Below are 24,159 nucleotides of genomic sequence, written 5' to 3' on the forward strand. Positions count from 1 at the left end.
TAAAAGCAAATTTAACTTTTAATACTTTTTAACTTTTATTTTAGATCGTTAATAGATAAAAGTTGTGGCGTCATTTTAACAGCAAATAACAATTCATTTTATTATTTTGTTGTTTTTTTTTTTTTGCAAATTGCCTAAGCAAAGTTTTATGAAGCATAATTAAAAGTTTATATATAAATTTACAAGGTTAGTTCAAAGAGTAAGGTAAACTAGCTTGAGTTGGGAATTTCATTACGTCAGTTTACTTAAAAAAGTAAAAACTCAATATTTAATTTAATTTTAGGTGTTTTCTTTTACCTGTTTTGATTGTTGTGAATGCTTTAACTGAGACATTTATTTTTGACGTCAAAAGCCAATCCAGTACGGATTTATCGACACGTTTATTTGACCTTTTAAGCCAATCAGAACACCAACACAAATTTACATTTTACTAATAATATGGAAAAGCTTTATATATTTTAATCTATATATATAATATACTGAACAGCCCACGTAAAACTCATAAGCATTTCGTCCTACTCAATCTTTACTTTACCATAAACCTCTGACACTTTTCAATGTAAACAATTCACCACTTGCATAAACAAAAACCAAAAATCAAGTTTCTCTCCCTAACTTCATAACCAGAAACCGTACTCGGTTGACTACTGTCAACATAGTGGTAACTATGAACTAATCAAATCCAAAGAAAATTGTCACCATACTAAATATTTTTGCATGCATAGGACAAGAGGAACAATCAATCGAAAAGTTCTATATTCTAGTACCTCCAGGTTTTAGTCAGGTCAAACAAATGGAACTTCTGTGAAAGTCAATATACATAAATCGCAAGCAAACGATTTGTTATTAGTTTTACTTTTTTATTTACACTTTTCAAAGAAAAAATTAAAACTTGAATTTATTAACTTCTATCGTTTGAAAAATATATTTAAATCAATGTGAACAATCATTATTTAAATTTAAAAGTTTTAAAACAAATTCTACAATTTGAAGTATGCAATTTAAATTGAAGCAGCATCTTTTCTAAAACCTCCTTAGACATTAGAAACATCTCTTTACAACCATATCTATTGTTAAGATATTGCCTGTGAACACTCTATAACAGGTTTTTTATTAATATATCTTTATACATTCTTACAAACGTATAAATAATTCTGTTCACACCACAAAAAAAAAAAGAATTAGATAAAATATCTACTCACTTCGGTAATTAGACGGAAAAACTGTAGTTAAGGAGTCAAAAGACAAATAGAAGTTTAGCTTTCCAATATTAATAATAATTTAAAGGTTAAGAAAATAACATTTTATTCAATTTGTGAGGAATGTCAATTTCTTTGACCACTCTTTGGAATAGTTATACCAATCCAAGCTTAAGCTTTGATCTTATTTCTTTTATCTTTAATCTTTAATGATTTAACACGGATTAACAACATATTTAATATATTTGGCAAAACATTACATTTTTTGGCTTGAAATTGGACCTACATATGTTAATGTTAGACTTGCTCAGAGCTGAAATATATGTATATAGTTCAGCTATATTTTTTCACTTTTCATGTGAATATTAGTCAAGTTACTCTTGGAATGCCAAACTTTATAGTTGAAAAACATGCTTCAACATATTTCAACAAATACATCGCTTGAAGCTTACAAATTTTAAGAGTCATGACTAAATTGTTATTTACAAAAAAATTGTTAAACAATCCCAAGCAAAAGTTCATTGTTTGTTAACATTATGCAACATCATTAGTAAGTTTTCTACAGACAAAACAAAAGTTTCAGTTCATTTTGGCTTTGAATAGATTCGAAATGAGTCAATGAACGAGTTTCTTTCTTTTGGTCTTCTTCTGCCGCACCAATTGAAATGCAAAACATATTGTATTTTTGTATTTTGGCAACTATTTATGGTTCGTTTTTTTGTCGTCATGGCATGACCAAATTTACCATTCACACTGACTTTTTTTGCCAGCACGCACAAAAGTCAATGACATTGCAGAAGAAACTGATGCTAGCCCTTTTTTGCTTTAATGACAACCCATTAACATTAACTCATTTAATGTCAGGCTTTAATTTTCTTTCATTTTTTATCTTTCTCTTTTAGTCTTTCCGTTTGTGTCTAGTTTTTTTTTTTGCCACTCTAATTAAATGTTTTTTTTTTTTTGCCATTTAATTAGTCTCGCCTTAGACCAGACTTGTAAGCCAAACAGAAAACAAAAACAAAAAACGGAAAACACATATTTGCAATGAAAACTAACTAAATTATGGTCGGTTTTGGCATTTTGGTTAGCCAGTTTAGTCAGTCAGTCAAATCTCACTCATCCAGTTCGTGTCTTAAGTCTTTTGATATGCTTCAGTCATGGCCCCCAGCAGGTTATCAAAGAGAACAGAGAAGAAGAAGAACCCATGCATGCGCTTCCACATCAAATTACAGAGAGAAAACGACCAAGCGAGAGAGCGAGAAGGGTACGAATATTTGAATAATTGAAAAGCAATGCGGGGGAAGGCGAAGGCGAAGGCAAAGTCGGGTATATAAGCCTTTTGGCCAAATCTTACTGAAATCTCTGCAATTTGCTTTAGCCGCAACACAATCAGAACATTCGAATCCAGGAAGCAAATTGTTTATTCTCTTTTCTGTTTTCATTCCTTTTCCTTCTTATGGGATTTCGCTTTTCTTACAAGGGCAAGGCAGGAATGAGGTTGCAACCCAGATGAACTATCATTGTGTGTGTGGGATTATTAGAAAGTGCAAGAAAACTGTGTGAATTTAAACCTTTAAAAAATAATCCATAAAAATTGAACTAGATATCAACAGGAACGGAAAACCATTAAAGTCTCTTTCACATTAAAATATTTTAAATCAATTTTAAATGGAAAGTCTCGTAAAATTCACTTTGCTGTCTTTTGGCACAAGGAAAGTGCTATAAAAAAAAATAGGGCAAATTTTTTATGGCAACTATCTTCTATATACTTAAATTTAGTTCCAGTTATTAAATATGCTGGGATAATTTCTTTTGAATTATTGCCACAACATTTATTTTAACATGCGATTCTAATTTGAGGAAGTCAATTTGTTTCTTTTGTTCTCTGCCGTCATTATAAGTATGATTTTTTTAAACAACTTTTAATTGTTAAATTGACTTTCCATTATAGTTTATTGGCCTTATAATTTTATAATACCAATTTTAATTTTTTTTTTTTTTGCTAATAAGCAGTCTACAAATTAGGCAAACAAATTTTGAAAATTTTGTATTAATAGAGAGTCTGAGGCAATGAGAAAACTTTTGAAATTTTCGACCTTTTTTGTTCATATTCTTTTTATTTGTATGAAAAGCTCAAATCTTTTATTTAAATAAGACAAGAAACTTAGCAAAATATGCAAAATTGTTAAAAGTTCAATAGATTAAATAAATAGTTTTTAAAGTAGTCTCATGAGGTTCAATTCAAATATCATGTAGTATAAAATCGAAAATCAAATTCAGTGGAATAAAAACTCGATAATTAACAATATTTATACATTAATATGAATGGAGATTCTTTCTTCGATGTCACTTTATTGCAAGGCTATAAAAACTATCCCCAAAACAATACTAAAGCAAGATGTTTAAACTAAAACTAAAACTTTTACATCTTGTGAATTCACCATCAAAATGGAATGTAATTAGTTCAACGATACAATTTTAACAAATAAAAGGTATTTTATCAATAAATTATTACTCTCAGTTTAACTGTACTTATTGAAAACCGATTATCTTTATCATTATTTATGTAAAACAAGGTCCTTTCATGGTCTAATTGTAAAATCCCATAGCTTTAAGGAGAATGAATGCATTGCAGTTTCTCCTTCATAGATTTCTTTACAAAGTTTATGCCAATTCTGAATGACAATTTAATTGACTTTTTAGAACTTTACCGACACCTTATATAAATTGTTGAGGAATCTTTTTTAAAGCTTCTTCTCTATGAAGACAAGGTCCTTAAAATATTGACAGCTGACTTACATAGATGGATGCTATGTGTGAGAACCTTTGATCCAATCAAACAAAAGACTTTTCCATTCGTTGGTCATCAATGTGTTTTGCCATATTCCATGTTCGTGTAGAAACTTTAGGCAAAGATTAACAAATAAATATGATAAATTTGCCACATGCAGTTATACAAGTAATTTATCATACGCACTACACTCCACACTCTCTCTCTCTCTCTCTCCCCCTATATTCACTCCTTTGGGTTGGTGCTACTTTTGAGCTCCCCCGTTGCGGGTCAGAGCTTGTCTAATAGATTAAATAAATTTCGCATAAATTATGCAATTGTGGCAAAGCCATAACTCATCTTCTTCGTGCCGCATACCGCCTTAGGGGGTGAAGTTGAGAGCAAGAGGGAGGGAGAATCGGAGAGACAAGTTTACACTTTGTTTTTCTCTTTTTACGCACTAGAAAACTCCTCGCAAAAAGAACTCGCTTTGCCTTATTAATTTCCATGTGAAGACGCAGTTGGAGCCAGAATAAGTTGGGGGCCTGGGACTGAGGAGGAGTTGATCCTGTTCTTGTTCCGTTATGGGCCAATGTTGTCGGCTGCATTTCAAACGATTCGATTCGATGAGATGTACATAGTAGAAGGAGAAGCCAAACTATACGCAGTTTGGTAATTAAAAACCCAACGTAACGTAACAACTTGGTGACCACTTTGGCTACCAAAATCTAACGGTAAACAGCAGGTTGCTTCGGTGAGTTTGCTGCTTTGGCGCCCACAGGATTAGAGATTCAGGTTTTTTCTCTCTTTTTTTTCTAGCTAAGCGTAAAAATTTACATAATATTTGCTCTATATTCTTCACTGAGCTGGAAGAAGGCAACGGATAGGGAGGGGGGTCGTCGCTTTCACACGCATAAAATAGCCAAGTTTACTTCTTGTTCTACTCTCCACTAACTCTCCCGAGGTGCCAGCCTCATAAATATATTGGCCTAAGGAGTTTTTTTGCCGACGACAGTTGACAATTTTTTTCTTCTCTTTTTTTTTTATGCCCAAGAAATCGGAGCGGAAATTTGCAGATGAATTGCTGGAATTTTTTCTTTGGCCTGCCTGTTGCTGTTTTGTTGGCCAAGAAAAAGTGTTCATTTAAATGATGTATGGACACATTATTTAGATCTTACATTAGATTTGATTGAAATTTTATGTTGCAATACACTTTGAATTTTAAATAATTCTGATGTCTTTTGTCAATTTTGAGTATTTTTCAAACATAAATCGACTGCCGTTTTTTTTATTATGATAATCTTTAAAACACTTAGGATTTATCCTGAGTGGTATGTCAATCTTTATTATGATGTTCTAAATCCTAAGTGGTATGTCAATTGTTTTTTATTATAAACATTTTTAGATGGTACTGTATTAGCTTAGAGTGTCTTTTGTTTTAAGTGCAAATAAACTATTTTAAACTATTTTAGTTCTTCTCTAAATTTAATTTTTCTTCTAAAAAGTTATGTCACTCTGCATTTTTCTTCTTGTTGGCTATACAAATATCTTTAATTCTTGAAATCTAATGATATCATCTTATTTATTCACTCTTATCTAATTTTGTTTTCAACTCATTGGAGAATACTACAAAAACTTGACGAAAATGTAACGTAAATATGTTAGTACTCCAAATTACTTGGATTCAAAGAGTAAACAAGTAATTCCATTTAATATAAATCTATCATCTCTAATTTTAGCAACTATATATTTTAAAACAATCATGTGTATATAACCATAAACAATTCAATTCGATGAGAAGTAGTAGAACCATTTTCAAACCATTAGAAGCCAAACAGTTTGGTAATTAAAAATTAGGATTAAGAAGACTATTTTTTATTCCATTTTTCCCGGAATAGATGAATGCTCTACTAAAGAGAGTCTTACTAACAAGTTCTTTATAGTTTCTAATTTGTTCCTGTTTGGTTTATACAGGATAAATTTTTAATACAGAATAAATCTTTAATTGAATCAAAATATTGCTTCAATTATGTAATTAAAATGCGGATTAGTAGATAATTAATGTCGTTGCCATTGTGTCTTAAACCTCTCATTACTACTTTACATAAATTTGTTGGAGTTTTTGCCCAAATGTTTACCATTTCACGACAAAATTACGACTTACTTGAGCTTAGCCTCAATCCTCATAAACTGAAGTGCCCCAATAAATGTCATACTTAACTTACTACTTCTTTTTACTACTAACAATAAAGAACCTATAGATTATATTATATTAGCTATCTGAAAGTTATTTCTATATACTTATATACTTTATTTTACCAATATATTAGATTTATAATGTCAATAAAGCAAATTAAAAATATATATCGAACTATAAAATTACATGCTTATAATTTCATGCTCTTTAGTTTTTATTAGTTTTTCTCTCCCACTTTTGCTAACAAGTCTTACTAGCGCCAACAAAGGAAGCTTGTCTGATATATTCACTTTAAGATCAAAGTTATCTTTATTGAAAAACCTTTTAGTTTAGGTTTAGTTATAAATATAGTGCCAAACTCTTGATCTAAAGTAGTTTCTTAAAACCATTAATCGTAGTTACATATATTAAAAGTTCTTACAAACAGAAATAAGTTTCGTGATGTTAAAAATCATGACATAAAAACGTTTCGGAAAGTCCAAAAAGTTCTAGAATTTGAGTCCAAATAATTATTTAGGGATCATTTCCCTTTCCTTACTCTTTTAAACTTTTTTGTTGGTTCCTAATGCATTTTCTTAAACTTAAATTTCGGAATTTTCCTAAAATGAATAATATTCTTTTAAGTCTTCTTCCAAGTCTTTATATATTTGTTGTTGAGCAATTTGTGAGCCTTTCTCCTAAAATTCCTGTCAGTTTGTAAAAGTTTGTGACTAATAGTAACAATTTGTAAACGTTTTGAGTGAAAACGTTTTGAGTGAAACTTTTGCACTTTTAATTTTTCGTGAAAAATGTTTTTTCTTTGCAAAATTCGCAAAAAATGTTAGAAATTCGCATAGAAAATGCAATTGGATTTCACTGCATTGTTTTTTTTTTGCTATTCAGCGTATTTTTTGCAGTTTGTTCAAGTTGCTGTTACTTGTTATGGTTATTGTTATTGTTGTTGTTGTTGTTGTTGTTGTTTTGGTTGCAGTTACCCCATGTTGGGCTTAATACAATTAGTCTTGTGTAATACGCATGCTTTATGCCAGCGGAAAGTTGAAAAGAAGGAGATCAAGGGGAACCAGAGAAGGTGCAGGAGAAGGGAGAGTGAGAGAGTGAGTGCCAAACCCGTTAGTAAATACAGTTAGTCATTTTCTCTCCCCCCTTTCTTCAGTCAGTCAGTCTTTTGGCAACGCAACGATTGAAATGCCTTGGGAGCGGTGAATTGATTGTGCAACTCCAAGTCCAAGCCATGTCCATGCCAAGAGCTGGAGTCAGAGCTAAAGCGAACCAAATTGAAAGCTCTTTAGGCCTCGTTTTCCTTCACATACATATGGCCGCCACATATACACATATATATTTTTTACGTTGGAGTATGTCCGATTTTTTGTGTTGCCAAAATGGTCAGCATAACGGTAAAGAGGCCTCTAAGCCAAAAATAAAACCCTGCCAAAGTTGATGCCAACTCTTCTGGCAAAGTAATAATTAAAGCCCACAAAATCTCAAATAAAGTTGTCTCGACTTTTATTCAATAAACAAAAATAGAAAGAAAAAAAGTTAAGGGCCCTAAAAGAATTGATGACAAATGCCTTCACAGAGAGCCTCGATACCTATTCGATTTTTATCGATGGCTTTTAATCTACACCCAAAGCCGCCAAAGTGCCCCATCCCGTTCTTTGGTTTCCCTTTTGGTCAGCTATTCCAGTTAACTCACAGCATGAGTCCATGTAATGTTGGGCAACCTTAACCCTCTTATGACCTTGAGTGTCAAGCAGGAAACCTCTTGGGCTTAACTATGATTAACGACCTGAAGTTTATAGTCACACGATCTGAATTAAATTTGTTATGAATAAAAACTATGTTTTGATTCCATTCATAGAATTAGTAGTCACTTCTCTTTAGGCTTTAGGCTCTGATTCTTGGGAAAAATTAATTGAGTCATTTGGATTTATGGGGATTTATGATCATTCCGATTTTTTATGCCTAGGCATTGATAGTCAATTATATTTCAATTAGACATAGACTTAAGTTGGTTGAACAAATTTTAATTTGCCGATTACAAACTTTGATCTTAAGTACAATTAGACAATTAATCATTATATTTTTAAGCCAATATTGAACTGGTAAATAAAATAATAACAAAGTAAGTACATATTCACACACAAAAATTTCTTGAATTGGAAAAAAAGTTTGTCAGAAATATTTGGTGTGTCGTAAACAATTTTATACAATATGTTTTATAAAATTTTCATTCTTATAATTACTACTATTGTTTGGTAATTTTACAGAATATTTTTTATCAAAAATTTTTTACAACACTCACAAAATATTATTTATTTAGTTAAAAACTACTCAAAATGAGATAATTAACAAAAAGATGGATTTGACAAAGATTTTTTTTTACATCGAAGAAGATCAGTAACAAGATTTTTCTATTAAATTCTTCCCTTAGGTTTTAAATAATATTAATAGGTTTTAAATAACTCTAATTAATTGTCATACAAAAAGGTTAATAGATTAAAAAGTAATCAGAAATACCTATAAAACATACCTCTATTGATCCTTTGTCATATAGTTATGAATAGGAAATGCCAAAGTACTAATTTCACGTTGGCATTTCCTATTCATAAGTATGACAAAGGATTGAGTACTAATTTTAAGTACTAATTTCACCTATTTCAACACTTTTCTAGCATTTCTGATAGGTCAATTCTATATCCCACTTCTGAAAACGTCGATACTAAAACACATTACCCAGAAGAAGGGTATCGATTGAGAAGCTGTTAGGAGGGCTTACGACAACAAAAGAAATGCGAGACATGTACGTTTGGGTAGATAATTAATATAAGTTTAAGTAGAACTTTTATTGATTTGATTTTAAAACTAGATTCTCTATAATCCCTAAAAAAAAATGGAAAATTTAGATACAAAGGTACCAATTTTGGTCATCGTTCTCAAGCAATTCGCCTTTAAAAAAAATTTGAAATAATTGTCCTTTGTAGATAATACAAAATTTGATTCTAAAAATCTTGTCTTAATTTTAAATTGGGTTTATGAATGACACTTTTGCTAATTAAGTTAAATTTTTATACATCTGCATGCCTTCAAAAGAGGTCAAAAAATTATCCATTGAATGAAGCATTTCCAGAATGACCACATGAAAGCTGCCTAGAGAAAAGTTAACTGATATTATATACCTTTAGGTATAGTTAACCGTTAATAATAATAAAAAAGAAAAATTATATTTTACACATTTGCAATTTTATTATTATTTTCCTGCATGGATTTCCCTTAAAGCACAAAATTTTTCTCACAGTTTTCCACTGAGTTTTTTGGTGAGCAATATCTTTTTTTTTTTTAATATATCTAGCTATAGCTTATTATCTCTTAAATCGAAGTTATTGCACATTTGGAAATGGGTTAAATGGCAAGCGAGGCAAGACCAAGAGGAAGTTGGCGAGGGGGGCAAGAGAGGGGATATGTACATCCCATGTTGACCACAGACACGAGTCTGAGAAGCCGAATCAAGAGGCTTGATTTTATTAGCTTAGCAAAAGGCTTTGATTGTTGTTGTGGTTGTTGTTGTTGTTGGCCTGTTGCGCTTGTCTAGACGGGCAATTTTTCACACACACACACACACATACACGTAAGCAGAACGAGAGAGAGAGAGATGGCAAGAGAATAAAGTTGAACTTGCTCTAAAATTGGCATTTTTCGCACACATAAGGCAAAAATGTAAAGCGCGAAACTCCTTCTTCTCCTGTCTTCTGCTCCTCTTCGTTGTCGTCGTCATCCACCTCCTTCTGGCTTGAAACTCCTTCTGACTTTGCTTCGCATCTCTTCACTATACTTGCAACACGGGGCAAAGCGGTTTATTTGCCTTGTGTGGCATCATCATCATCATCAACATCATCGTGATGATGATGAAGACGATGATCATGATCATTGTTTAGTGGTCATCCTGGGTCTAAGCTTCGAACCCCGCTGGCATAATATGGCCAAAGAAATTGTCTTCAAGTTGCAGTTAGAATTGGAATTGGATGTGGATGTGGATGTTGTGGATGTGGTGGACCTGGAGTTGGATGTCTCTCTGTCTCCTTTGGACCATCGGTCTCGGCAATTTCTTTATTATATTACAAGGCTCTCGAAACTCACCCAACTTGGGTACTTCTTGGCTCGCTGCATCATTATTATTGTTCCAACAATGTTGCACTGTTCGGTTGTACCTTCGCCTCCTCCATATTACAATGGTCATGTCAATGTTTTGTCTTAATGCGACAATCCTCAGACATTTAACTTATGCCTCTTGTCGTTGTCTCTCTCTATCCCTCCATCCCTCTCTCTACTTCTCTCTGTTCTCTTGTTTATTTAAATGGGCAAGAACTGGAAATTCAGTACCATTCAGAGTCTTTACCAAGAGTAAAGATTTACTGTCCTAGAAGGTACAATGATTTATTATATTTTTATACCACACAATTTATATATTTATATAAATTTATATACAGTCTCTCAGATATTTGTTTATACAATGCAAAATTTCTTTAGATTGTTTAAAAATTTACAACAAAAAAAAAAAGTATTTATAAATTTTGTTTTCTTTTGTCTTGCACAATATTTGTATTTGTTTTAATAACAGGAATTTTTTTTAAAGTATTCTTTAATTTAATTTACAAGAACGACATTACTTATGTATGTATATCATAACTCAACAGAATCTTCCGTAATACTTCTTGGTTTTTAATAAACAAATGTTGCAAATTTGATAAATTATTAAAACGCAAAATAAATTCAAAAAAGTTTTATAACAATTATAAAAAAAAAAGAATACACAAGGTTATAACATTGTGAAATCTAGATGAAATAAATTTTTATAATTATCATTTTAAAATTTATATATTTATATGAATTTTTATTATATAATTTATATGAAATAAATACTTAAGTTTTTATAATTATCATTTTAAAATTTATATTTTGATTGTTTTTATTCTTTAAAGAGATTTTTCTTTTGCTCTAAATAAATAAATTTTGTTGGATATTTAAGTCAAACCTTGCACTTAAGATGGTTCGAGATCAATATATGTACGTAAAGAAGATTATGTCAAAGGATAGCAACAATTATTTCACAATATTTGTGTCTATTCATTTCGAAATTTACGAATTAAAGAATAAAATTAAAATACTTTGAAATTATTTAAGTACTTTTAATGATTGTTTTTTGCAACAAATTGTAATTATAAATTATTCAGTCAAATTTATTTGGCAACAAAAACAAAAAATCTACAGATTATTCAAATTCAAAAACAGAAACAGGCACGCTTGTTTTTTTGCCAATTTTTTTATACTTAAATATTCCCAATTTAACTTTAAAAAAGTTATGCTTTTTTGTCCGAAAATTGGAATACTTATAAAACCATTTAAGTCTAGACAGGAAAACTTTGGCTATTTTTTGCAATAAATGTGTTTTTTTTTTTTTGAAAAAAATTGTTGTATTTTCAATTTCTAACAAAATTTATTATGAACCTTAAATTAAATGCTTATTCCATATGCAAAGGTAAATGTAATGAAATTTAATATAAATTATTGTGCAAACAATTGTTTGACAAACTGTAAGTACCAACACACACAAATATATGTACATGTAGTATGTATATATATTTCTAGTTTGTTTCTTAAGTCATTCGTTTGCCTCATACGTTCGTTTTGTTCGTTGTTGGTTGTTGGTTCAGGCCATAAATTTTTTCAGGCAAAAAATTGTTGTTGCTGGCTCTACAAGGTCGCGTGTTGGTTGTTGCTGCTGCTGCTTTGAGTCTCACAGCAATTAAACAAGTTAATCACAGTTCGATGATTTGTCAGTTTTCAAGGGGATGTTGGGGGGAGGGAGGGAGGAAGGACGGCTTCTACATGTGGGCGGCCAGCTAAAGCCTGACACTGTGGTCACTCAAGCGAAGAACAATTCAGTTGAAGTTTCTTTCTATATAATGATGACATCATGATTATCAACAAAGAAAGAATTGCAATGAATAAGTTCTCCCTCTCTCACTCTCTCTCTCTCTCTCTTTCACTCTTAGCTGATTTCTACCAAAAAATGAAACTTGAACTTTTACTTTCCCTAAATGCTTAGCACAAGTTTCGCTTTAGCTAAAATATATATATAAATATGTATACTCAGCTAGAAAGATGGATAGATGTATATAAATGTATTTGTATATATGTATGTATATGGGCGCCACGCCCTCTTGAAGCTTGGGCGCTGGCACCTTATAATTTGGCTTTCAAAGTGCTTCTTCTCTTCTTCTGCAGACAAAGAAGAAAAGCAACAGAAGATGATCTTAAAGAAAGCAGAAGATGAAAACGAAGACCAAAAGTCTTCTTTTTGCCTCCTGTGCAACGCCTCGTAAATTATAGAGACAGAGACCAGACAAGACCAAAAACCGACTGGACCAGGCCAGAACAGGCCAGACTGTGGGCATCTTCTATGCTTGGTAGTTACATATAGATATATATGTATATATACTTTTATAGATAGAATTGTAGTAAGTATTTTTAGTCTGCAACTTAATTCAAGACATTCGACCACCAGTTCGCCTACACAATCAATTCAATAACGATGTCTGGTCTCTTGGCAATGGCAAAAAAAATACTTAGAAGGAAAAGGAGAATACAACTAATTTATATTTTGATGTTTCACGCAGATAGTTTACAAAATAAACTATAAGTTGTTGCGAATTTGCATTTTTGCCATATTAATTAAGAAGAAAAATTAACAATTCACTTTTACTATCAATCGTTTAGATAGTTTTTAGAATTATTCAATGATTTACGTGAGAAATCATTAAAAATACAGTAGAAAGAAAACCCTCTAACAAGAACGTGAAGACAAATCTTAATAATTTTAGTAAAACTAACAACTTTTTGTTGACCATTTGGAATTGTTTGAAGTTAGAAAGTTTTACTTGTTTATCCTTAATATAAATTAGTTCTTAAAATGTTCAAAAAACATTTATTTTATTGTTTGTTAAATTATAAGGCAAATGCTTAAAAATAAACCAGACTAGAAATTTAAATATATCAGAAATGAAACCTCTGGAAGGGTTTTTCTCATTTTGTAAAGAACTTGTTAAAAAATTATACCGAAAAATAATGGTGAAAATTCTAGCTTTATTATATGCATTCTATTTTGGATAGTTTGGCCCATCTAGTGCCTTTGTTTAATTATCTAAATATGACTTTGTTAAATTTAATTGCCTACATGGACACAACAGCAGAGAAACAAATGTCAAATTGCAATAAGCGTATATAAGTCCATAAAAAGCTCGAAAAAATCGAATTTTTAAGAATTTTTCTAGAAATTGAAATTTACGATTGGCTTTTTCCTTATCCAAGAAAACAAATCTTTAAAATTTTAAGCATTCTTGATATTTTGTAGGATGACCTAATTGGTTGTCGCACAATAAATTAAACATTTCTTAACTTAACCTTTTCAAATTATTCTCTAAACACACGGATTAATGAAAGTCAATAGTTTTGATTTCTACTCTATCATTAACAACTTTTTTTTTAGAATATAGGATAATTTAATCTGTTGTTGTCCAGTTTATAAGTACATATGTATAAATACATATATCCCTGAAAAATTGTTATGTTCCTTAGGACAATTGAATTACAACATATGTATTCTAAATAATATCATTAAAATATATTAGTGGAAATAGACATTTTGCGAATAAAATATAAATTGATTTTCTAAAGACATAAGAGAACTTAAAGAAAGGCATTACGAAACTTAAGTTTGAGAGTTTTAATCATTAATTTTGTCTCATTAAATAGCAAGCACAAAAAAGAGCATCAAGATGTCGCATTTTGTTTTTTATAAAATAAATTTTGCATTACTTTTATTTTGCGGCCAAGTTTAAAATAAAAATTGGAGAAGGGAAAAGTGAAGGAGGAGGCACAACTTGGAAGCATTTAATGCTCTTTTCTGACTTTCTGATGGTCTTTTAATAAGGCAAGAGGCCCACATGCTTGACCAGAGAGAAAGAGAGATGGAGAGAGAGATGGAAAGAGACGACGACCGGCGACCACACTGTGATGATCGATCGATGGATCGGCGGATCGATGGACGGAATGGAAGTATGTGGGCAGAAAGAATATGTTGTAGTTGTTGTCGTTGTTGTTGTTCCCCCTTATTTTTAAACGATATTATCCGAAGCTTGCCCAGCGACGACGGTTCTCAATTTTCAGCGTGTCATGTTACTTTACCCCCCGCACATCCCTTTGTTGCTATCGCATGAGGGAGAGATCCCTCGCTCTGTCTCTCCTCTCTTTGTCTCTATCTATATCTCTGTCTTTGTCTTAGCAACATTTGCTCATGGGGCAATGTTTGTGTAGGTGTCTGCTTCTTTGGGTCTTTTGTTTTTTTGCCGCGCGCTTTTGTTTTTTTCTCATTTTTCTGTTTTTGTTTTTTTGTGTCTTTTTCGTTGTTTCTTTCCCTGTTTTCATTATTGCTTTTGTTGTCTCTCTTTTACGGCTGTAAAAGGAAACTTGCTGCAGTTGCGGCGGCTTCCAAGTTAATGACTAACGTCTGAAGTGGTTTTTTTTTTCAAAATATATAAAAAAAAAAAAGATGACTTTGAGTTCGAGTCGAGTGAATCATGGACAAGGCCCTAAGCCACCCACACAGACACAAGCAAGTTCGTTGCCTAAGTCTTTAGTTTTCATCCCCTCCACGAAAACAGAGCAAAACCATTTATGTGATTTTTTTTAAATGACCATAGAAACGAGGTCACCTTAACACCACAATAATATAGCAATATAATATCATTTAGGGTAAATTAACGAATTTTCAATACCCTATATGGATATATAAAAAGGTTTAATTTATTTTTAGACTCTTTTAGTCATTTTCTTAGTTTAGGCAGAAATTTCACATTATTTCAAGTGAAAAATAGATGAAACTAAATATCAAAGTGCCTAAAATTCATTAAACAAATGAGTATGAGATACATTAAAAGCAATTTCTTCTCTTATTGTCATTTGCATACTCTTCATAGTCTGAAAAACATAAAAAAGAATATTCATGATCATTTTTTAATTGTTTTTTTCTGCTTCTAAAAGAAAACAGCAAACAATAAAACTAACTTGCAGCTAATGCTTTAAATCCGTTGAATTTGGACAAGGATTTTGAATTTGATTACTTTTGTATAACTTTCAATTCTAATTCCTCTAAATAACACTAAAGTTATTTAATTATTTCCTTGAACTTTTATAGAGATTAGCCCATTAAGTTAAGGCCCTTACATTTTCCATCTTATTATCAATGAATAAACTTAATTCTAAATGAACTATCTTAAGTTTGAACATCTTCATAAAATATATATATAAATATACTATATAGTCAATTAAATAAAGCAATATACTCATGTTTAGCAAACTATCCAAACAATTTGCAACTCTACGTGAGCCAAATATGGGGGGTCCCTAATAAAAAACAGCTTAGTAAGAACATTTGCCATAAATTTCCTTAATGAAAGTTTGTAAATGGAAACTCATTAGACTCTAGAATCTAGAGTAAAGTGATGGCTAAGTGAAGGCCTTCTACTCCATTTCCCAAATATATATGTACTTGTATATATGTTTGTTAATTCGAGTCATTAAAACAGTTGTTAGAGTGGGACGATGGCTTATATACTCTAATACTGATGGCGTTATACTCTAAATCCATAGCCATTCGAGCTTGACTAAGAATTGAGAGATGATTATGAACTGAAAATAGCTATCGAAAATGAAGAAATTTGGATTTTTAGAAGTTAAGAAGTCGACTAGATTATTATTTACTTGACTTTGGGTATAAATTATAAAATATAAAATTCATAAATATATGTGGAGTGGAAATTTGAAACTTAAGACCACTTAATTATTGAAAAATTTGAATGTAACAACTTTTCATACTTTTTTTCATACAATGAAAATGTAGAAAATTTTAAACAAATTTTAAGAATATATTTTCAATTGTTTTAATTCCAGTTGTGGTTCAGTAGGCAAGTATTTGAGAAATACATAAAAAAAACTCCAGAAAATCGAATTTTTATAGAGAAAAAAATTTAATTTTTCAATTTTAAATTTTAAATTTTTTAACATTATTTTATACAGAATATTGGCATATTTAGTAATTGAGAAAAATCTACATTTTCAAAAAAACTTTTAATTGATAAGTAGAATTATTTAATAATTGAGTAAAATAAAAATAAATTTTTGTTGGAAACAATGAAAACTAAAAATTTAACTTTCAATTACTTGAAAACAATGCAATTTTATTGAAAACTTCTAATGTAAGTACATTAAGTAATTATTTAAAACAACTAAACTTTGGAGAAATTATTTAAATAAAAAAATTAGGAGAATCTATTCTATCTTATTGGTTTATATACCCTCCCTATTACCTTACAATTACAGGCAACACAAAAAAGGGGCATTTTATTTTTAATTTTTATTTGCCTTTTTTGTTTGTTAACCTTTTTTTCGTGTCTCATGGTGCATGACATCATAAAGTGAAGCTTGCAAAAAAAAAAATACAGAGAGCTTGCAAAAAAGCTTCAGGAGTTTTTTTTCTTGTTAATTTTTGCATTTTAACTTACCTTTAGCCTGGGCTAATCCACATACAAGTAAGGCTATTAGCCCTAAAGAACGCCATAGCTCAAGATGTTGATGGAGCATAACTAATTTTCGGGAGAAAAATTTGTTAACAAGAAGAAAACGAAACGAAACGAAACGGAAAAAATGGTTAGAAAAAACGGTGTTTTAATTTTTTTTTTTTTTTACTTTTTTTTTATTTTTTATTGAACACACAAACAAAACGGCACATGCTATATACATTTGTTGTATTTTTTTGTGTTAACACACTTTGGCCTTTATTTCACACATACACACACACACGTAAGCCACAGAATGGCCCCAAGAGCCCCCTCTTAAGTCTCTCTCTCTGTCGTTGAAAACTTTAACTCAACAAATCAAAAAACCGAAATGACAATGGCAAATAAAAAACGAAACAAAGCTAAACTTCACGACGAAAAGAGGGGGCGGGTAAAAACAAGTTGTATATCGGCTATTCTTACTTATTTCTTTATTTCTTTATTTTCGGCGCAAAGGCAAATTATATTTCTTATTCGTCGTTTTTTAAGCCGCCGTAATTAGATATTAGCTATTTAATTTTAACTCACTTCTCAAATCACGTTATTGAAAATGCAAAGCTTTGCAAAATATTTTTAAACTATTTCTTTTAATATTTTATTTTTCGAAGTAAGAAACGAATTTTACTCTTGACGAAAAACTCCGACCGCACAACCTTCCAATTTGAATTCAAAAACCACAGTAAAAAAAAAATACAAAAACAAACAATAACAAAACTTTTCGCCTTTCTCGCCGTAAATTTTTGCTCCCTCGCCGTAAATACTTGCCCGCTCGCCGAAACCACCCGAACCACATCGAACCACCCGAAACCAGACCGAACTCTATGCGACCACTTCGAACTCGAGCCACTTAATTTCAAACTTCGATAGAAGATAATCGTTTTGTCTTGTCTCTTTCGATTAAGTTGAAGTAAGAGAGCAAATACCGGAATGCATGCAGGCGCCATGAGAGCAAGAGAGGACAACTAACATAGAATTGTTTGGTAGGTCCAGTGCTTCTCAAACTGTCAGTTGAAAAAATGTTGGATACTTCAGCCTTGTTAGCAAATGTTAGTGCTTTTGAAATTTCTACAAACCATACAGAGAATAGTCAAAAAATTACAAAATCCATTTAAAATCGTTTACGAATAATTGTTAAATCATTTAACATAAGACATTTAATACTTTTGTTAAATATGCTTACCCACTTCTCTCGTTTTAAACTAAAATTTGTTTTTTATTTGTTTTTTAAAACCTAGCACGAGTTTTTTAATGTTAAAGTCGCATTTTGTTAATCTACATTGTGTACTTTTGTAATTTTATAACAAATAAATTGAGAACAAAATGATGGAAACCGACACTGGAATAATTGTGAGTAATTCAACAAAATTGTAATAATTCTGAGGGAAAGGTTTATACATACAGTTCATGACACGATTGTTCCAAAAAAGAAAGAGTATTCATGAGTTCATACGTTAAGTTAATGACAACAATGACTTTCAAACTCCGTTTGAATTCCGTATCTCTCTCTCCCTCTCTCTTTCTGATGATTTACCTGTTCAAAGAAAAATGTAAGAAAGAGCAAATAGCTTTGACTTGTGCTTAAATATTGCTCTTCCAAGCGCTCTCTCTCTCTCTCTCTGGCTTAGATAACAATCAGCCGGTTTTGTTATTTAACTAAAAATGAAAAATTGTGGGAGCGCGCAAAAAAACATGTAGAAAAAAAAAACTTCTTTACAAAGCAATTATGCAATTTAGTCGTTGTTATTGTTGTATCTGCTTTTGCTGCTGCTTCTGTTATTATTGTTGTTGTCAAAACAAACATTTTTGATGTAATTGTTGTTGCTATTAACACACACAAGGCAGAAAAGTTCTCAGAACCGTCATCAAAAAAATACAAGAATGAAGAAACAACAAGCTGAGAAATTAATAATCATTGAATTGTTTTTATTTCATATATGTTTACAACAAAAAAAAAATGTTCTGTTTTAGAAAGACTTGCGGTAAATTAGTTTATGGAACTTCCGCTCTTTGTCAAAGTTGGTCTGAGGCTGGCCGGCAGTCAAAACGGTTCTTTACAGTGTGGTCAATTGGCGCAAAACCTTTTCACGTATGTCCGTCTATCTCCCTCTTCCCACCCTTCACACAATTATGCCATGTTAGTTGCACTCAATTTCACACTTGCTGACTTTTTCTACTAGACGACGGCGCGCGTGCGCTTCTTAGGTCTTCTTGGCCAAGGCAACAGCTATAGAAAAGAATATGATGCACTTGCTCCTCTTCTCTTCTTGTTGTTAGTTTTCCAAATCACTGACCATCGCCTCTATTCATTTTCGTTGTGTGATGGCTTTGCGCCTATCATTAGAAGGAAAAGAAAAAAGAAAAGCCAAGTCTTTTCTCTGCGGAGAGGTAAACGAAAAGTCTGTTGTTGTGGGGAGGGGGTTTGGGGGTGATAGTAACAGGGCAAGCAAACGGTAAATGACGTGCAAATAAACCAAGCCAAGCCAAGCCAACGAAGCGGCGACTAATTCAATTTGCTTAATACCATTTAATCTATTTAAACAATGTTGCAAAAAAAAAAAAAAAAAAATCATATTTAAATTTTAACCAGAGCTTTGTGATTCTAGAAATATTTAATTGTTTATTCATTAGTTGTAACGTAGTTAAAAGTCAATTAAATAAAAAGCTACTAAGAGTGGAATTTAACTATTTTTGAGATACAGGCGCTCCACTGTCAAAAACTAAAAACCGAGAACAAAACGAAACACAAAAAAAAAAACGAAATGAACAGCACAAAGCGCAATAAGGAAAAATCGCTTCTGTATTTGAAACCATCTATAGTTGTCTCGCTCTAACTTACACATCTATGCCGACTTGCTGCTGCTGAGGCGTTTGGCGTCGAAGCTAACGGATTTCTTGTGTTTTTTTTTTGTTCGTTTTCTTTCGCTATTTCTAAGAAAATTGTCAAGTCCAACAACTTTGAAGAATTTTCCAACAATTTTTGGCCCGGTTTTGATCAATATGTTGTCCAATTGTTGAATTTTATATCCAAACATATTTGACAAGTCCGTCCAAAGAATGTTTGAAAATTTGTGGTCATTGACTCCTTCTTTTTCCCCACCCGGGATGTTCAAAAGTTAATTTAGAGGCCGGAAAAGGTGCAATATGGGGAGTTATTAGAATAAACCATTTTGCAACAACCCCGAAGCCTATAAATTACACTTTTTACCATTTCTGGTCACATTTAGTACATTTTTTGAGGAAATTTCTGCGGTTTAACTTGAACTTTTCCGGCCGTGAAGTGTGCAATTATTTTCGTATATTACAATTTGCAGACTAAACGAACCTAAAAAATTTTCGAGTTTATGAAACTTTTCCTTTTCATTTCATTTGAACTCTTTTCTCGTTGATGATTTTTCTCCATTTAGTGCCAGGCTGTAGGTTGTGCAATACTTTACAAAAAAATAAGTAATTTGCACAAACCGCAGCCAGAACTAAATTTGGACAAATAATTAATTTCTTTCACTTTTATTTTCACTTCACACGTACGACGACTGCACACGATCACGCTCAAGAACATTCTGAAGAGCCGAAGGCTCGCGAAGCGACTAAGTTAGCTTCGGGCGAAGCTCGGGCAAAACGGAATACAAAAGCGACGCGAATGAAAGAGATGACTATATGCAAGATGCGAGTTGCTCGTTTTTTCTTTTTTGTCGTTAATACGTTTGAATTTAATTTTTTTCTTTTTCTTCCTTTTTGTGATGTACATACAAATAATTGAAGATAAATACAAATAATTTTGATTTAAATATAACAAAATATTCGTATTTATCTCAATATTTGTAGATTATTATTATATTTCTGTTGTGTCGTTTCACTTAATTTTACACACTTCTGACGACAAATCTTTCTCGACTAGGGCTTTAATAAAAATATGTATACGCAATTTATTAATGCCATATAGTCAAGAAAAAGCTGAAGTTAGTAAATTAGTTTTGTTAATTGTTGTTATTTTCTGCTCAAACTAAAGTTAGCTTTTGTTAATAGAAATTTTATGGAAAATTGTTGTTATTTTGTTTTCAAATATATAAAACCGTATTCCGTAATTTGATATTAATTAAAACAAAATTCACTTAATTCGGTTTCATATTTTCACCGGATAAATTTTTTACAATAAAAAAAAATTAGTTTATTTCTCTTACTTGATTTTTCTCCGAGACTTCATCTGACCCGTACGACGTCCGAAATTCTAAAGAATTTAAAATCGGTGCGTCGTCAGCTTTATATATGGGCGACATTCTGGTCAAATGGGCAGCACTTGGTGCAACACGGAATCGACGGATACGGCTATAGGGAAGGACCCCCGTTTTAGTTCCAATTTACTGGGGGTTAGAAGAGAGGCAACTGAACTGAACATTAGAAAGGGAAGCTCAACAAAATGGGCAGCACTTGTTTCTAGGACTTGAATTTGAAGCATACAGCAATATGGGAAGCCAAGTCGTTGGATCTTAGATTTTCAAGATGTTAGAAAGGGCGAAGAAGTGTGCTTACATTCGTATATCTTTCTATGTATTCGTTGGGCATCTTAAATTTTTGACACATACATACATATGTATATGTACATCTATATGTTTTGGTATATAAAGATATATGTACGTACATACATACATATGTACATATGTATGTAGTTAAGTCATGTATTAGGGAATTACCAACTTGGAAGGTTAATTTGACTCTTTTGCAGATTCAAGAATGGGAATTGTATGCCCAGGTGAACTTAACCTTTTGCCCCCGATCAAATCTGCTCCGCCAATCTACAAATCTCATGGCTCCAGCATCACATAGCGTTATAGAAATCGAATTTAATACACCCAATCTTTGAGATTGGGAGAGAACTAATACAATTAGACTTGGTTGGTTGGACACAAGAGTCTAGCTAGGATGCAAATTAGGAGGCATGGAGCCAAGAAATGTAATCTTAAATTAAATGAGTTTTTGCAAACATCTACATATACAATTTAACACTCTAGAAGGCGGGGCAGTTGCTCTTCCCTGCACAATCCTGGCTATGCCCTTGGTTAGAAACGTGATTGGCAGAAAGTTCTGAAAAACACGACGAGCAGTTGGCTCCATCAAAAAAAGTCCTGCTCGCAAAGTAGTTCTTGGTTTGTCTTGTAGAGCACCAGGGCTGTATATCCTTTCTTTAATTCCTAAATTTCGTTAAATCGGAAAAGAATGAGTTGGAGAATTAAAAATCATTAAAAATTGTATTTCTGAATACTGCAAAGGGTCCCCTTAGCCTTAGTTGGTCGATGATATTACTTGTTGGCGTCCTGAGAGAGATTTGGGTGTACCAAGTGTACATATGTATGTATGTATCTATACAATTTAGCACTATAGGGTACGGGGCAGCTGCCCTTCCCTGCCCTTACCAGGCTAAGCCCTTGGTTAAAAACGTGATTGTCAGGAAGGAGGTACTGAAAAATACGACGAGCAATTGGCTTTATCAAGAATAGAGCTCTTCGCAAAGTAGTTCTTGTTATGTCTGGTAAAACACCCCCTGGTGCTTGCTTTAAATCCCGCATTACGTTAAATCTTAGGAAAATATTAAGTTGGAGGCTTAAAAATACTCAAAAATTGTATTTGTAAATACTGCAAAGGGTCCCATTAGTGTTAGTTGGTCGATGATATTACTTTTTGAACGTCCTTACTTTTACTTTGTGACCCCCCAAAAAGAAGGATCGGAGGCCTGCCTCCTAACTAAGAGATTTTGGGGGTACCATTGGGGAAACGTCTTTTTCAAAAGTTTCATAAATAAAAACAATAAATACTTATGTATGTCCATATTTAGAATCAGCAATTAAAGTGGAACTGAAATGTTTTTTGAATTTTTCGCATTGAAACAACAACAATTTGTCTTTACCAATAGTTTTTCGTTTTGTGGTTTTCGATTGCCATCCCCACATCCGTATCAAAGGACTTTCACTTAACCGCCCAAACAACATGTCTTTTATGTTTAATCTTTCAAATACATTTCTCAATCTTAATTTTGACTTTTTTTTCTCCTCTGCTTCTAAGAAGAGAGCTTTGTAGGTTGATACCTACATTGATACCTATTTGATATAGTAATTCCTTTCTTCAGTCTCTGTCCTGATTGAGAAAATGCCTAAAAGCGAATTTTCCTCCGATATAAGGCTTTTTTGTAGAATATAATAAAGCTATATAATTGGTCTAGGATATCAACCCAAACAATTGTATATTCAATCTAAATTATAGTCACACTTATTAACCTTAAGGTGGTTCAAGAAATTTGGATAGTTTTGGATCATAATTACAACAATTTCAATATAAAAAACGAATATGAACCTAGAAAACAATTAACTAGTTTTTATACATAAAATATAAATAATTTTAATCAATACTTTGGTAACTACTAGTTTAACACTTTCAAATCAACATCTTTGTCTTATAATTATATTAAATCAATCATTTGGTTGTCCAATTCTAATAAAATGGGTTTTGCTTCATCGAATACACTTGATTGTTCTTCCATTATGGCCTTTAGTTTGACACGCTCGTTTTGAAGATTTTGTAAGATTTGACGATTCTCATGGCACTTGGTCAGGGCCAACTCCAATTGGCTTTGTTGGGACTCCAATTGACGTTCCATGAACCGAATGCTGGAGTCAATGAGACGCATGCGCACCGGACGTGTGTAATCTTCGGGAGCAATGTTGTAGACGTTCCTAAAATGAAAGAGGGAAAAGAGTTGGTTCAAAAGAATTTAGGATGAAATTGTAAATAGACCAACCAATTCTTGCCCTGATGGCAGGCGAATTTTTCTTTTAGAACCTCTAAAGTAATCAATTTGTTGTCCACACCATTTATGTCAAAGAATTGTTGATTTAGACGGCATAGGATGCCAGTCATACGATTCTTTAGCTGCTCAATAATAGTTGCTGTGTCCAGGCAAGTGTTGTCCTGCTGGACAAGAATTTCAGCAAAGGGTTCCAGTTCCTTGGCACTGCAAAAACAAAGAAATTATTAGATATCCATTAAATATGAAACATTCCTCTTTTTACCTTAAATCAGCAAAAATATCTGTTATAGCCTGTTCATAGGCCTGCCTCACTTGTGGCACAATATTCTTATGACGATTGAAAGCTTCTTCTACATCTAACGGTCCTTGACTCATGATTATTTACGTTTTATTAAACTAATTCTTTTTGTTTACGTTTTGTTAATATTTCGAAATTGAATATTTTCGCCCCAGGCGAATTGAATATTCGCCACAGACGCTTATTGGTTTAGTGTTGCAAAATTTGATAAACTACTAATACCACTATT

At 32.0% G+C, this 24,159-nt stretch overlaps 2 protein-coding genes across 2 annotated transcripts in view; both read right to left on the reverse strand.

The window, feature by feature from the left end:
* Positions 1 to 17,498, reverse strand: part of LOC6640446 — a 36,327-nt gene extending 18,829 nt beyond the window's left edge. Inside the window, exons 1-2 of the mRNA XM_023182126.2 lie at positions 17,365 to 17,498; positions 16,783 to 16,863 (exon numbers count right to left, since the gene is read on the reverse strand). Coding sequence (XP_023037894.1) covers positions 16,783 to 16,861 — 79 coding nt within the window. The 5' untranslated portion in view covers positions 16,862 to 16,863; positions 17,365 to 17,498. The remainder of the gene's footprint in view (positions 1 to 16,782; positions 16,864 to 17,364) is intronic.
* Positions 17,499 to 23,035: 5,537 nt separating this feature from the next.
* Positions 23,036 to 24,115, reverse strand: LOC6640445. Its single transcript, XM_002063232.3, has 3 exons — positions 23,895 to 24,115; positions 23,624 to 23,836; positions 23,036 to 23,558 (listed from the first exon to the last, which is right to left on the reverse strand). The coding sequence occupies exons 1-3, from the start codon at positions 24,005 to 24,007 to the stop codon at positions 23,285 to 23,287; spliced, it is 600 nt and encodes a 199-aa protein (XP_002063268.1). The 5' UTR covers positions 24,008 to 24,115; the 3' UTR covers positions 23,036 to 23,284.
* Positions 24,116 to 24,159: the final 44 nt, after the last annotated feature.

This window comes from Drosophila willistoni, assembly GCF_018902025.1.
Source record: "Drosophila willistoni isolate 14030-0811.24 chromosome 2L unlocalized genomic scaffold, UCI_dwil_1.1 Seg196, whole genome shotgun sequence".
Classification (NCBI taxonomy): domain Eukaryota; kingdom Metazoa; phylum Arthropoda; class Insecta; order Diptera; family Drosophilidae; genus Drosophila; species Drosophila willistoni.

Excerpts from the sequence above, each read along its gene's own strand:
- LOC6640445 (XM_002063232.3), bottom strand. The coding sequence starts at position 24,007 with ATGAGTCAAGGACCGTTAGATGTAGAAGAAGCTTTCAATCGTCATAAG. Across the intron at positions 23,837-23,894 it reads GATATTTTTGCTGATTTAAG|TGCCAAGGAACTGGAACCCT; the intron begins GTAAAAAGAGGA and ends TTGTTTTTGCAG. Across the intron at positions 23,559-23,623 it reads TGCCATCAGGGCAAGAATTG|GAACGTCTACAACATTGCTC; the intron begins GTTGGTCTATTT and ends CTTTCATTTTAG.